This window comes from Geotrypetes seraphini, chromosome 1 (assembly GCF_902459505.1).
Source record: "Geotrypetes seraphini chromosome 1, aGeoSer1.1, whole genome shotgun sequence".
NCBI lineage: Eukaryota > Metazoa > Chordata > Amphibia > Gymnophiona > Dermophiidae > Geotrypetes > Geotrypetes seraphini.
In genome coordinates, this window is record NC_047084.1 from 490759761 (window position 1) to 490775613 (window position 15853).

Here is a 15853-nt window from a genome sequence, read left to right on the forward strand (position 1 = left end):
AGTATCTCTCTTTGTTCCCTGAGAGGACATCAGAGTCCAGTCCTCTTTGGGGGGGGGGGGGCCCTCCTTTGACTGTTATTGGAAATGTTACAATCCTTATTTGTGTTCTGTGGTTGTGAGTTGTTATTTTCTTTACCAATAAAAAAAAGTTTCATAATAATAAAGAGTATAGCCCTCGACGGAGACTGTCCCAAACTTGTTGGCTGGGCTGAGAACTTTTCGGCGGCCCCTCGTAATGGTGCCTGCGCTGGACACCCAGCATTATACATATGTGTTTTTAATGCATACGCATCGTGGACATCCTGAAAACTGGACTAAGCAAGTTGGGGGGGGGGGGGGATGTCCTGCTCCAACAAAGAATAGATTAAAAAAAAAAAAAAAAAATCATCTCCCCTGCGGTGTCTTCCTTCTCTGTGATTTGCTAGGGCTCCTGCTCTGCCGTCTATGTGCCACTTTAAAGCCGGGCTGTGTAATCTCTCTTTGCCCATCAAGAGCTTGCGATTGGCTGCAGCTCTGACAGCGGGAGCAGACGCTGCTCAGCCTCGCCGCTCGTCTGCCCTCCCACTCGTGCTATAAGCCTCTTTGCAGCTTTTTTTCCCCCCTCTCTCTTGCCCGAGTGCCGATGGCTAAACGGTGAAAGCCAGGCGGAGAAGTCATGCACCGCCGTTCGCGCGGTGCCCTCCTTCCCCCCCTCCTTATTCCGCTTTTCTGCGTTGGCTAGCGCATCTCTCGGTCTTCATCGGCGCGGCAGGTGGTCGGAGGAAAATTCTGAACTGTGCCAGAAGAAAAGCTTAGTAAGGAAAGAAGAAGGGGGGAAAAAGAAAAAGTAGCTGTGCTTCTTAGGAGCGGACACTCCGCTCTCCAGCTTGCCGGTTCCGCCGGGAGGCGAGGCAGTGAGAAACGCGGTGGGGAGGAGGAATGGTTCACCCACCGATGCTGCTCTCCCCCGGCCGCGCTCGCGCTTCCTGAGGAGGGACTTGGGAGGCGCGCGGTCCGGGCTGGGAGCCTGAACTCAACCATGAGAGGTAAGGGGCAGCTTTTTTTTTTTTTTTTTTTGCTAAAGTTGTTGCGAGATATCTTGGCTTGGAATTTTTTTTTTTTTTTTAATAGGGCCGGGTTGCCATATGGAAAATTTGTGTACTTTCTCAAAAGCTATTGTGGAGAAATAAACGAGGGAGAACCTACCGCAGCCAGTTACGAAAGTTGTTGTTTTTTTTTTTTGTTTGTTTTTTTACCTCTGTACGCAGGTGCACAGGTGACCGTTACGGGGACGCCCCCCCCCTCCCTCCCGCCTTTGAAGTGCACGTGCAACCTGCTTCTTAGGTTGGGCTTCGATGGTGAGGTGCAGTGGTCCTGCACGCGGCACACACACACCCCTCCCCTTGCAGGTGGAGGTGGCCGTGTTCTGGATTGGAGGGGCGGCGGGTAGGAAGCGCACGCAAAGCAGACCTCGGACAAAGTTCGCAGTGCAACTTCTAGGGGCTGAGAGGAGGGGAGGGGGTGGGGTTTAGTTCAAGGGGCACAATCTGAGCTGCAGGAGCTGGAAACAATAAAACTGAGACGGGGAGTAGGAATTAGGTAGGCTAACCTCGTACTAGATATGTGGTGTGAGTTGAGATTTGGAAGACAACCCCCCTCCCCCCCTCTATTTCTCCTTTTACTTTTTTGTAAAGTATAACTGTTCAGTTTCCTTGGGGTTGGATTTGAAGGACTAGGCTAATTCTGCTACTGCTGTGAGGGTAGGGGGCAGGACATATGGATGCTTAGGCCCACTAAGCTGAGCACTTGCTCCCTGCCCTTGTCCAAAGTTGTCAGTAGTGATCACAAATCCCATTCTTATCCGCTTGGCAAAACTGTGTCCTGCAGGCTTTGTTCGTGGTTTTCATCCCCCGGCTGCTATTCAGCTTCTCACCCTCCTCCCTGTTCCCACTTCAGTCACCTGTGCTGCTTCAGTTGACCCATTCCCTTTCAGTTTGCTCATATCAGGGGTCCCGGTAGCCCCAGTCATCGCTGCCATCTACTACTGGGGATGGGTTGTCATTCGACATGAAGGTTGTCCATTGGTAATAGGGTGCTTTCTTTGCACATAGTGCACATTCTTTATCCCCCTAGGGTGCATGTGCAAACTTATCTTGCATGTATGAACCATTGCATATCTGGCAAGAGAGCGCATTATTTTCACTGTTTAAGAAAAAAAACAGTGTACTGTTAACAAATTCCAAACAAAAACAGGAAGATTGCGACCATTCACATATGCCAAACTGCTACTCCTACTCTCTGCTTCCCCTATCCCACACCATGCATGACGCTGCCGTCCACAGCTATGGCTTGCTGGGGGGCAGGGAGCTGCTAATTTTCATGCTGCTTTGCTACCTGCTGGGGAAGACAGATGATGCTGCAAGAGCAACACAGGGTACTACCATAACTGAAATATTCAACTGAACTAAAGGGCAGGTCATGGTAGTGGTTAGGAAGAGGGGGGGGGGGGTAGGTTGGATTCAGAAAATCAGTTTGGTATGGAGGATATATAATAAGGAATGATATAGCCTAGACAGGAGGAAAGAAGGAGGGTGTGCAACAGTCTGTTTAGATCCCCAGGTAGTTTACTTTAGGATAGCTGCTAGAACTGAACGGGCAGAAAAGGAAGTTGGCTGTGGGGTTTTGTATTTGTGGTCAGTGATCAGACAGATACTGTCGGGTGCTACTGAAGATGGTGGCTGTGGTGGATTTGATTGCTGCTGCCCTGGTGAGAAAAGACAGAGGCGCTCGGTGTAATAGTAATACTGGATTGGGGAGCCTATAGAGACTCGTGGGAATGATGATGTTGACACTGGGGAAGAAGGTGGTGATTGTGCCGATATTAGTGGTTGACCGGCGTGGTTGGATATGTACCCTAGTGGCTGGGCTGTTGTATCTGTGACTGGGCATGGCAGGTGGAAATTGTAAACATTAGGTACAAGAGTGCGCCTTTCATGTGGTCTTTTGAGTGCCTGAAGAACGGGTATGCCTGTACAATTGTGGATTTGGCTCTTTTTGCATATCTACTACACTCGTAGGAATCGACTTTTCAGAATGATTGAGAGATGCTAAACCCATTACAAATTACCCCTCCTTGGACAAAGTGAAGGCATCTGCTTAATATTGGGGGTGCTCAAGCACCCAGAGTTGGCATCTATGGCTTCACTGAAAGATATCTACTCCTCAAAAACTAACGAATCCCCCATTCAGTAGCCATGTTCAGAACCACCATAGGAGCGGGGAATAGGATAAAAGTTGGGATGTCAAGAGCCTCCAAGCTTCTCTTGCTTTTTCAGCAGTAAGTGCAATCAAGACTCAAGGAAAAGAGCTCTGGGATCAAGATTTCTGCCATTTTTGTCATTCTTATTTAATTTGCTCTTATTCATTCCAAATCTGTATTTCTCTGTTATGTTGATTTTTATCAAAGGCTTTGAACTGAAATAGTATCAAGTTTATTTGATATATAACTCATTAAATCAGGTTGTTTAAGTGGTTTACATTATAAAATAAGAAATTTGATTTTAAAAAATCATTAAAAAATTAAAGCTTACATTATGTAACAATACAATATAGTAATATTTTGGTCCAGATCAAACATTAAATATTGTTTTCATTAGCACATTGAATTATGTGGTACTGTTTCCGTTGTTTTCTGAAATAACTCATGGGCAGTTTCTTAGATATCAGAGCCAAGCGAACCTTGAAAATATTGTGAACGGAGAGTTGCTGGTGAAAAGGGAGAACATGATAGAAGGAGTGGATAGGATTTTTTTAATAAGTTGGCTTGCAAACTACTAGAAATCATTTGCATTTCTAGAGAAGGTAGATCTTTGTCTTCCCCAATCAGAAGCTGCAAGTTTTGTAATTTTCACCGGAAGAGAAGTGTTAAGTGAAACCTCCCTCCCCCCCCCCCCCATTTGACAGATCTTGTGAGCTCCAGTTCCTGATGGGTTTGTGATAATTTGCAGATCTGTCAGTTTTAAACTCAAAAATTGATTCATGAAGAATGCCTTTTGGCTGCTGGGCAACTGCAGCATTACCACCTCAAAAATGCATTCTCAAGGTAAATCTAAAAAAAACAACCAAACAAACTTTGAAGGAGTTCCTGTGTTTGCAAATCAGGTGTCAAACTTGCTTTTAGGGCTAAACATTGGACCATCAGATCCCTGGCATCCACACAGTCCTAATTTTAAGAGGAGTCAACTTCAGTCCACTAGAATATTAAGGATGAAGGAGTGAAGTTTAAAATTTTTGCCCTCAGTTTTGGGGGGGCTTCATGCCAGTGTAAACTGCAGGAGTTAGGGAAATTTTATATAACAGTTTCAAATATTAAAAGTTTTGAAATATAACTACTACTAGTTATTATTTATAAAGTATTACCAGATGCATGCAGCGCTGTAACACAAACACACGAGATGTTGCCTGCTCAAAAGAGCGTACAATCTAAATTAAGATGGACATAGGACAAAGGCTAGGACATGTTACTTAGGTGAGGAAATATAAGGAACTAGAGGTAGGGGATTAAAGAGCGAATAATAACAGATATAGGGTGCTTTACAAGTTGAGAGGGTAGAGCATAAACACAGTTTCAAAAAAAGTGAATTTTTAGCCTGGATTTGGACACCATGAGAGACGGGGCCTGATGCACTGAGTCAGTCAAGGATGTTCCAGGCATGAAGCGCAGCAAGGCAGAAGGGACAGACTCTCTGGAGTTGGTAGTAGAGTAGAAGGGCATTGACAAGAGAGACTCGCCTGATGAACAAAACTTCCAGGGCAGAGTACAGGGAGAGACGAGGGAAGAGAGGTACAGAGGAGCTGCAGAATGAATGCACTTGTAGGTCAGTAAAAGAAGTTTGAACTGTTTGCGGAGACGGACAGGGAGCTAGTGAAGTGATTTTGAGGAGAAGGGTAACATGAGCATAACAACACTGGTGAAATACGAGGTGTACAGTAGAATTCTGAACAGATTGAAGGGGAGAGAGATGGCTTAGAGAGATGACCTCTGAGAAGCACATTGTAGTAATCCAGGCGAGAGGTGACGAGAGTGTGGATGAGGGGGTTTGGCAGTGTGCTGAGAAAGGAGAGGTCAGATTTTAGCAGTGTTGTAGAGAAAGAAACAACAAGTTTTGGCGGTCTTTTGGATATGTGAAGAGAAGGAAAGACAAGTCAAAGATGACTGAGGTTTCGAGCTGATGAGACGGGGTAGTACGGAGAAGGAGAGAGGCAGGTTTAGGAGGAGAGATGAGAAGTTCAGTCTTGGTGGTGATTAATTTTAGATGATGGTGAGACATTCAGGAAGCGATGTTAGACAGGCAGGCTGATACTTGGGCCTAGATTTCCGTAGAAATTTCAGACGTAGAGAGGTAGATTTGTGAGTCATCAGCATAGAGGTGATACTGGAAGCCATGGGAGGAGATTAGGGCACCAAGGGAAGGAGAGTAGATGGGGGGAAAAAAAAGGAGAGAACCCAGGACAGAGCCCTGAGTTATGTCAACTGATAACAGAATGATGGCAGAGGATTACCCTCCAGAGTATATTCTAAAAGTGACGTGAGAACCATAGGAGGAAAACTAAGAGCCCTGAAACCCAAATGAGGGCAGCATATCGATGAGTAAGCAGTGATCTAAAGTGTCAAGGGCTGCAGATAGATCAACAGAGTAGAGGCCTTTGGATTTGGCCTGGAGCAGATCATTGGAGACTCTAGCAAGGGCAGTTTCCATAGAATGAAGAGGGTGAAAACCTGATTGAATTGCGTCGAGAATAGCTTGAGACAAAAGAAAGTCAAGACAGCGGTGGTGAACAGCACATTCAAGTAGCTTGGATAAGAAAGGGAGGAGATGGGGCAATAATTGTAGGGGCAGATAGGTTAATCTACAGTTTTTTAAGAAGTGGCATAACTACGGCATGTTTGAAGGAGTCGGGCACAGTCGCAGTGGAGAGTGATAGGTTGAGGATATGGCAAATAGGGAGGATGACGGAACAAAAGAACATAAGAATTGTCATACTGGGACAGACCAAAGATCCATCAAGTCTAACACCCTGTTTCCAACAATGGCCAACCCAGGTCCCATGTACTTAGCTAGATCCCAAGTAGTAAAAAGATTTTATGCTGCTTATCATAGGAACAAGCAGTGGATTTCCCCAGACTATCTCAATAATGGCCTATGGACTTCTCTTTTAGGAAATTATCCAAACCTTTTTAAACCCTGCTATCTGGTTTCACAAATTCTCCAGCAAAGAATTCCAGAGTTTAATTACACTGGAGAGATGGGAATCAGTAGATGGGTGGGGATGGGATCAAAGGAACAAGTAGTGGGTTTGGAGGAGGAAATAAATTGTGCAGTTTCATCCTTAGTAATTGGAGAGAAGGAAGAAAAGGTGGTAGGGGTCAGTGGAGGGTCAGCTGAGTAGACAGGAGGAGAAGGAGGGAGAGGTGGAGATAATTTGATCGAGAACTCAAGGTTAATCTTGTGAACCTTGTGTAAAAGTATTCAACCATAGTCTGGGGAGTAAAGGAAGGAGGAGTCATAAGTGAGGGCACTTTGAGTAGAGAATTGAATGTGGCAAGAGACGGCAAGGGTTGGATCCAAGGGAATCATTCAAGAAGGTGAAGTAGTCTTGTTTTGCAATCGAGAGGGCAGCTTGGAAGGAGGTCATCAGGGATCTGAAGTGTAAGAAGTCAACATGAGAGCGGGACTTCAGCCAGTGATATTCCGCAGATCAGGCACAGGAGCATAACTAGCGAATCTTAGAGGTCAGCCAGGACTGGGGGTTGGAGCATCTTACAGAATATGATAGGGGAGGAGCGAGCTATACTTTTCCTTCTGTGTTTAAAAGCAAAACTGTCAAGACACACATGAGCATACCCCCTTCATCCCTTCCTATCCCCCAATCATTTTTCAAGTATTTAAATGGCAGATTAGACAGATTGTGAGCCCACTAGGACAAATAGGGAAAATGCTTGAAGTACTTGATGGGCCATGGCCCTTTTCTGCCGTCATTTTCTATGTTTCTATGTTTACCTGTATGTAAATTGCTTTGAGTGTGGCTGTAAAACTACAAAAAAGGCAGTATACAAGTCCCAATCCCTTTCCCATATACTGCCTGTATGAATCTCTTCATAAATATGGCTAATAAAACCTTAATAAATAAACATGCTGTCACTGGATATTTCAAATACGACTAGACAAAGATAGGGGGAATGGAAGTGTAAAAATATAACAAAACTTAGACAAATATCCCCCCCCTTTTTTTTACAAAAGCGTAATGTAGGTAACAGCTCCGACGCTCATAGAATTCCTATAAGCATAGGAGATGTTACTGCTGCAGCCGGCACTGTTTGAATCCTGTATTTCTTTTTTTTTTCCATGAAATTTTATTAAAATTTTTAAAAACAGTAATACAAGAAATGCTCAACATGTTCTGTAACATATTTAAATCATAAGTATTAGACAAGCATTCAAGAAACAAACAAAACAAAAAAATTGCAAACAAAAATGGAAGCACAGCACATATATAGCATCTGAATAAGTAATAATATACCTCTGAGGACACAATATAAAGAGAACACTGATATCAATAGTCATGGAGAATTCTAATCACATAAGAGGATAAAAGAGACCAAGTTTTCTGAATCGCTCTAGAGAAGGGCTGCCCAAGTCCGGTCCTCGAGATCTACTGGCAGGCCAGGTTTTCAGGATATCCACAATGAACATGCATGAGAGAGATTTGCATACCAAGAAGGCAGCGCAGCCAAATCTCTCTCATGCATATTCATTGTGGATATCCTGAAAACCTGGCCTGCCAGTAGATCTCAAGGACCGGACTTGGGCAGCCCTGCAGAGGTTCCCAGTTTATCTGCTATAGCCAATTCACCTGGGATGAAACAAGTGAATTCTACCAAGTATGAACATTAAGTAAATGCAAAATTTTCCAATTTGACAGTATCAATTTTTGAGTGACTAAGCAAAATATCAAATTTCAAATGCCATCTTGGATTATAGATATCCAGTGAAAAGCTGATATGGCAGCGCTTTCTATTACTGTACTTCTATTCTTTGGTGTGCAGGTGTACCCTAATGGTTAGAAGTGGGCTGAGAATCTGGGAAACTAGGTTTTAAACCCACTGCAGCTCCTTGTGATTGTCATTTAGCTCTCCATTTGTTTATTTTGGATTTAATTTGCACCTTTTTAAGGAGTAGCTCAAGATAAGTTATGAGAGGGCACTGTAAAGCTCTCAGCCCAACCAAGAAGAGAATGAAGTGGACATGGTTCAATCAATGTTCTGAAACAATGTCAAAACACAGAATTTCCTTTCCACAAATTGGCTCTTACCGAAATAAGATAACACTCTTTGCAGCTGCAGTGGCAAAATAACGCTTAGCATTTAGGAAGTTGGAAGATTGGGCTGAGAACTTTTCAGCACCCCCTCGTATATTCTGGTGCATTTCCCAGGAGGGGAATTTATTTTGAAAACTTTAGGTAATGGAGAGTCGAGTGACTTTCCCAAGGTGACGAGGAACAGCAGTGGAATTTGAACTTGACTTTCCTGCTTTCCAGTCCAGTGTACTAACCACTAGGCTAAACCTCTTGGTGCAAACTTAAACTCCATTTTACAAAACCGTGCAAGAGGTTTTTAGTGCTGAATGCTCTGCGCTGCTCCGACAGTCATAGAGTGCACCAGCTGGCGCTAACAAACACTTGCACAGTTTTATAAAAAGGGGGAGAGATTTAGATTGACAGGAAAATACATATTGCACCTGAATTTCACTTGCCTTGAACTACAATTGAAAAATAAAAAGCCATGAGCTAAATCCAAAATCCCTACCCTCCTCATGTGAAGCATAAGGGATAAGAATATAAGAATAGCCTTATTGGGTCAGACAAATGGTCCATAAAGCCCAGTAGCCTGTTCTCACGGTGGCCAATCCAGGTCACTAGTACCTGGCCAAAACCCAAGGTGTAGCAATATTCCATGCTACCGATACAGGGCAAGCAGTGGCTTCCCCCCTGTCTTTCTCAATAACAGACTATGGACTTTTACTCCAAGAACTTGTCCAAACCTTTCTTAAAACCAGCTTCGCTATCCGCTTTTGCCACATCCTCTAGCAAAAAGAAAAATCACAACAATCAAAAATACCGGATATTAGAGAATTACAACTTCAAGACTTTTACAGGATAAACAGTAGATCGATTAATGAGACATTAGTTACCTTTTTTTTCTGTTACTGTGTGTGTAAAACTTAAAAAATAGGATATTAGATTTCTCAGAGTAGTATATTTGAGACACTTTTGTGTTTACAGTTTTCTATAATGTAGCTAATTTGTTACAGCCATGGGTCCTTTTACAAAGGTGCGCTAAGCATTTTAGCGCACACTAACCACACGCTAAAAGGTAATGCGTGCATGTTAGTCTTTGGATGTGTTAGTGTTTATTGCGTACTAAAATGGCTAACGAACTTTGTAAAAGAGAGGGGGTGAATTTTTGATCAAATACCAGGGGGTGCTCAAAAGTTAATTCATGAATTATTACTAGAAATTACATGAAACATCTTTGTTAAAAACAGAATCACACATGAAAGAGATGTCAACAGAAAAGGACCATTAGATTTAACCAGTGTGCTTATTTTCTGTTATGGTCACCGGGGCAGGATTAATATCTTCGAGGGCCCCTAGGCACACAAGTACACTGGCCCCCCCGCCCCGCCCCACCCCACCATGCGCCCAGGCGGAAACAGGAAGCTGTGTCAGAGGGACGCTTTGGGCAAGCAGCACCGCTTGCAAAATTACAGTTCCCATTGCCTTTCTTACGCGTGTTGCTTGCTTGTCTTACTTTCCGTTGATGGGGGGAGGGGCCCGCGTTGCTGATCGACCAACCAACCAACTTCCTAAATTCTGAGCATTATTTTGCTACTGTAGCTGAAAAGAGTGTTATCTTATTTCATTAACCCTCCCCTTTTACAAAACTGTAGTGCATTTTTTAGCGGCGGTATTAGCTCTGACGCTCATAGTATTCCTGGGTGTCAAAGCTGTTACTGTCGCAGTCAGCACTAAAAAACGTGCTATGGTTTTGTAATAGGGTAAGTGCCAATTTGTAGAAACGAAATTCTCTGTTTTTTTTTTACATTGTTTCAGATCATTGATTGAACCATATCCTCGTCATTTTTTTCTTGTCTGGGCTGAGAACCTTTCAGCACCCACTTGTGAAACATATTTAGACAGGTTGTTGGGGATTTGTTTGGTTTTTTAAAAAAAAAATTTTAAATTTTTGAACTTTATTTAGTTTTTAATGTAGTTGGCTAGATTTGAAAATCGTAGCTCCAGCAATCCAATCCCTTTTTGTCATTTCTATGAAATAATCCAGAGAATGAGAAAAATAATTCTGAAATGAAATCCCTACTGTGTATCTGTAGTCGCATCTGCTCCACAGTAGAAGCAGCATCCTTCCTGACACCAGATCTAGTGATCAGTTTAAATCACTGGATCAGCATTTTTCTCCACCAGTCTCTCTCCTTTACAAACTTTCCTTTTCATCCCTGAATTTTCATAAAACATGCAAATCACATCACATGCTGAGCTACTGATATCAATTTTGCTTTATTATGTGGTGCTGTCTTAATTCTGTGTGTAACCTTCCATTACAGATCTGTGATCCTTATGGAAACATTAAATCCCTCAATTAAAACTACTATAGCATGATCAGATGAATTTCTCTTCTTTCTCCACTCCAAATTCTCACTAAACATTTTCTATGTAAAATTTGCATACCAGCTGAGAAGTGCATCTCTACAGATTCTCCATTAATACTCATTTTTTTATTGCATTGTGTTCTGGGCATCTGCCCACACTCGTAAAATTACAGCTGTCTGGAAATCATACTGGCACTTTGCAAATATTACAGCCAGAATAATAAAATTCTCATCAGAAATCTTGTAAGATATATTGGGCAGCTGTGTTTGGTGACTGAACAATATTCAAGAGAGCTAATGCCAAGCATCACTGGGTTAAGGACAGAATATCTGATACCATTCATCCATATTTGTATGTTGTTTCGAACCTGACAACATAAGCATAAGGAGGCAGTTCTTGACATGTAGAATGAATGTGTCAAGTGTCCCAAAAATAGCAGTGTTGCTGGTGAAAGCTGCGCTGTGTTCATAGATACTGGGTAATGAAACAGACACTAAGAGGGGAATTCTTTGAAAGACACCTAAAGATAGGTGCCAAATAGACATCTAACTTAATTAGCACATTGGCTTCAATTATGAGCTTTAATAAGCTCATAATTAAAACAACAACAAAAAAAATTGGGTGATAGGTGCCTATCTTAAGTAGAATCATGCCTAAGAAGATTATCTATCATCCATTCTAAATGAAATCGAACGATGGATGACCAAATTCAAATTGAAGCTCAACACCGACAAAACTAAATTTTTCCTGGCAAGCCATAACGACAAAATCAAAGACTCCTTGATCTCCCTGAATGGTCAGGACTTCCCTATTGACCACTCCATTAAAATCCTGGGAGTCACCTTGGACCGCCACCTCACTCTAAATGCACACTAGTTAAAAAATTCTTTTTGGTTCTATGGAAACTCAGAACCATCAAGAAATACTTTGATGCACCATCCTTTCGCTTACTGATTCAATCATCCATCCTGAGCTTGCTCGATTATTGCAATATTATTTACTTGGGTTCCTTAAAAAAACCATTCTAAGACTCAGAGTTATTCAAAATTCGGCAGTTCGACTGATCTTTAGGCTGAAAAAATGGGAACACATAAGCCCCTACTATCAAAGACTCCATTGGCTGCTCCTAGAGGCGCGAATCCTGTTTAAGTTCACTTGTCTATGTTATAAATCAATATTTGGTCTGACTCCCACTTACCTGGTTTCCCACTTCAATCTGGCAAATTATCTTAGGCCGGTCAAAAGCAGTACCTTATTCCCCTCCTTTCTGGATGTCTGTAGAAATCAACTAGGAATTAAGGTTAATCAATTAATCAGTCTTTTGTTTAACAAATGCCTCCAATGGACCCCATATGTTTTTGAACCTTTTATTATGTCCCAATTGTTCTGCATTCATTATTTCATACCTGTAATACAAACAGAGTGTTTCTCACCAAAAAGAAAAATTTAATCTATCCCAGTTCTTCCAGTTTCTTGTTATCATTTGCATGGCCACCCCCATCATAATCAGAAGAAGTCTACTTTTATGTGTGTCTATTGGACTCTTATATTTCAACAACGTTCCAAATAGGACCACGTCATATGACAATGGTATATAGACACCGAGTATCATATTAATTTTCCCCCATATTGATTTCTAAAAATTGAGTATCAAGGAGCAATAAAATAATAAATGATCCCTACCTCGAGATCACAGTGCCAGCATTTATTAGACTTTGAACTATCCAACTTTTGTAAACAAACTGGGGTCCAAAAAAATTCTATATAACAAAAAAACCCAAGTTTGTCTCATTGCTGCTGATGCTGTAGATCTCATTCTTCAAATCCAAATCCGTGGCCATTGTGTAGCAGAAATATGCTGCTTTGTTTCTATATTCCAAATGTCTTTTAAGCTTGTTTTAGGGGTTGTTGTTTTTTTTTGCCAAATATTGATATTAATTTGTACCACTTAGCAGCCTGATGCCCTTGAAAATCTGTCTGGAAACATAGGTCCTACAAGCTATACTAATTTTTTTTTTTAATTGCGCCAATCAGGGAACCCTTTCTGAATGGCCTGTTTCAACTGCAACCATTTATACCCTTGAGACTTTGATATGCCAAATAATTGTTACAATTATAATAAATTTACCATTTTCCCATTTGAAATTACATCATCTAAAGTACAACCTGCCTGCAACCAATATTTCCAGAGAATTTTAGACTCTTCGATTTGTATCTTGGAGTTTAACCATAGGGATTGACACGTAGATTGTTGTATTGGAGTAGGAGTTAATGCATTTATAAATTTTAATGTATTCCAGGTGGAATGAAGAATAATATTGTCCTTATATATTCAAGGAAGCTAGATACTCAGAATATGGCTAAGATATAATGGGGCTAAGAGATGTCTTTCCAGTATCAACCAAACTGGCAAAGTCTCCATGAGTTCAGGAAGGATCCAATAAATACCCTGACGCAAAATAAAGGCTTGATGATACCTGTAAAAATTTGGAAAATTTACCATTCCCGCCGATTGTGATTTTTGCAAAGCTACTAAGGCTATTCTAGAAGTTTTATCCAGCCAAAGAAATTTTGTAAGGATCCCATTTAGTTTTTTATAAAAGGAACTCTGAAAATGAACTGGCAACATATTCATTTGGTAAGAAACCACAGGCAAAATCATAATTTTGATGGTTTGGACTCTTCCCCACCACGAAAGATGTACTGGATTCCAATGCTCACACATTTCTGTGACATTCAATATTTACTGTCATTGTGTCTCAATATTTACTATCATTGTGTCATTGTGACTTTCAATATTTATTGTCATTGTGTCTTCCAATGTGTTTTTGAATTGTTATACCTAAATATTTTATACCCTCTTCCTTCCAAAGGAATGGGAATGTATCAAATAAAGCTTTTACACAGTGTACATTCAATAGAAGAACCTCTGATTTACTCCAATTTATCTTATATCCAGAAAATTTTCCAAAACGATCAATCAATTCCAGTAAATGAGGGATGGTTGATTTCAGGATTTCTCAAATGAAGCAAAATATCATCTGCATAAGCCGAAACTTTATAATCTTGACCTGCAAATGGAATTCCCTGTATCTTCTTTGTCTGCTGAATGGCCAACAACAAGAGTTCCAAAATGATATCAAAAAGCAAAGGAGATAAGAGATATCCATGCTTAACTCCCCTCTTTAAACTAAAACGTTCAGAGAATGCATTATTAATATATAATCTGGCAGAAGGGAAACTATACAAAGTTTGAATCATTTGAATAAAATCCGGAACCTATTCCAAACCAATCCATTGATTGGTACATAAAAGTCCATTCTACATGATCAAAGGCCTTCTCGTCATCCAAAGAGACAGAGAAGACCGGATCGTCCATTTTTGTTGCTAGATTTAGTGCCAATTTGGTGTTATTTGCAGAATGTTTTTGAGCAACAAAACTCATTTGGTGCATTCAAATCATATGAGGAAGAGCCTTATCTAATCTCAGAGCCAATAGTTTAGCCAGAATTTTTCCATCTATATTCATTAAAGAAATCGGCCTATAGTTTGAAACCAACATGGAATCTCTGTTTAGCTTTGGCAAAACAATAGTAAGTGCTTCTGCCATAGTACCTGATATCTGACCCTTCGTCAGTTGTGATTGATATAATTTAAAAATATGAGATAACAGTACAGTTTGAAAAGATTTGAAAAACTCCACTGTGAATTCATCACTATCCGGACCAGACCCAGCTCTGAGAGACTTCAATGCTGACCGGAGTTCTATAAATGATATAGGCGCCTCAAGTTTTTCTTTTATATGCCCTGGAATTTTTCGCCCATTAATCAAGTTTAAAAATTCTCTTCCTTCATTTTCTTTATCTGAATATAAAGCTTTATAATCCAAAAATTGCTTTAAAACATCTGCAATATGGGTATAAATTTTATCTTTTTCATCCTTAATGGCCGCAATCTTTACTTTTACTTTTTTTTTTTTTTTTAGCTTTAAGATAATTAGCCAATACTCTTCCCGCTTTATTCGAGTTTCCATAATACACCACTTGCTGACAAAACAAATCTTTCCTAGCCAATTGTGAGCAAATCTTAATATATTTATATTTAGCTTTTAACAGTGCATGCAAAGTATCTTATTGTATTGATTTGAGCTGCTGCATTAATAGCTCCAATACTCATAGAATTCCTATGAGTGTCGGAGCTTTTACCGTAGAGACCCACGATTTAAAAAAAACAAACCAAAAACCCTAATGCAGCTTGATAAAAGGGAGCCTTAATTGGTAAAGCCATTTAAAAACAATTTTAAAATAATTTAAAAAATGTAGGTCCCTACCAGTACCTAGAAAAACGGTGCCTTCATCATGCCTACGGAGGCACCTTAGAATGCCTAAGGTCAAAGTAGGCATTATCCCAGGACAAGCAGGCAGCATATTCTTGACTGATGGGTGACGGCACCGACGGAGCCCCGGTACGGACAATTTTAGAGTGATTGCACTCTAAGAACTTTAGAAAGTTCTAGCTAGGCCGCACCGTGCGTGCGCGAGTGCCTTCCCGCCCGACAGAGGCGCGCGGTCCCCAGTTTTCTTAATTCCGCGGAGCTAAGAAGACGCGTGTTTCCAACGGCTGTTGGAAGTTTTTTCTAACTTTTCACTTGCCTTCCCGCTCGCGCGTATTTTTTTTCTTCATAATTTATTTCTTTCATTTTCTTTACCGTTTGTGTAAAAAAAAAAAAAAAATCGTTTTATTTTTCATTTTTTTATCAATCTGCCCCGGCGGGTCCTGTTGGCACCATCGAAGCCTCGGGCTTCGATTTTGCTACAGCAGTTTTTCCCTTCATGCCCCCGTCACCGGGTTTCAAAAAGTGTCAGCGGTGTGCCCGCCCTATCTCCCTCTCCGACCCACACAAGTGGTGCCTCCAGTGTCTGGGTCCGGACCATAGGGCTGAGACCTGCACCCGCTGTAGTTCTTTACAAAAAAGAACTTTAAAAAATCGTCAAATTCAGCAGCGGATCCTTTTCGGTACCGCTATGGAAGTTGCACCGGTATCGACGTCGACGACTTCCTCCAAATCGACTCCGACTGCCTCGGCACCGCAAGATGCATCGCCGGTGTCGACTCCGGTAGGTAAGCCGGCTAAGAAGCCTTCCCC

The 15853-nt window shown here is 41.3% G+C and overlaps 1 protein-coding gene across 3 annotated transcripts in view; it reads left to right on the forward strand.

The window, feature by feature from the left end:
* The window catches only part of RORB (RAR related orphan receptor B), a 257317-nt gene that overhangs the window by 13256 nt on the left and 228208 nt on the right, over positions 1 to 15853 (forward strand). For 2 of the 3 annotated variants that reach the window (XM_033956186.1, XM_033956456.1), the window contains exon 1: positions 503 to 1025. The exons of the other annotated variant lie outside the window; for it this stretch is intronic. In XM_033956186.1, coding sequence (XP_033812077.1) covers positions 1019 to 1025 — 7 coding nt within the window. In that variant the 5' untranslated portion in view covers positions 503 to 1018. Of the gene's footprint in view, positions 1 to 502; positions 1026 to 15853 lie in introns of those variants that run through there. 3 annotated transcript variants of the gene reach the window in all.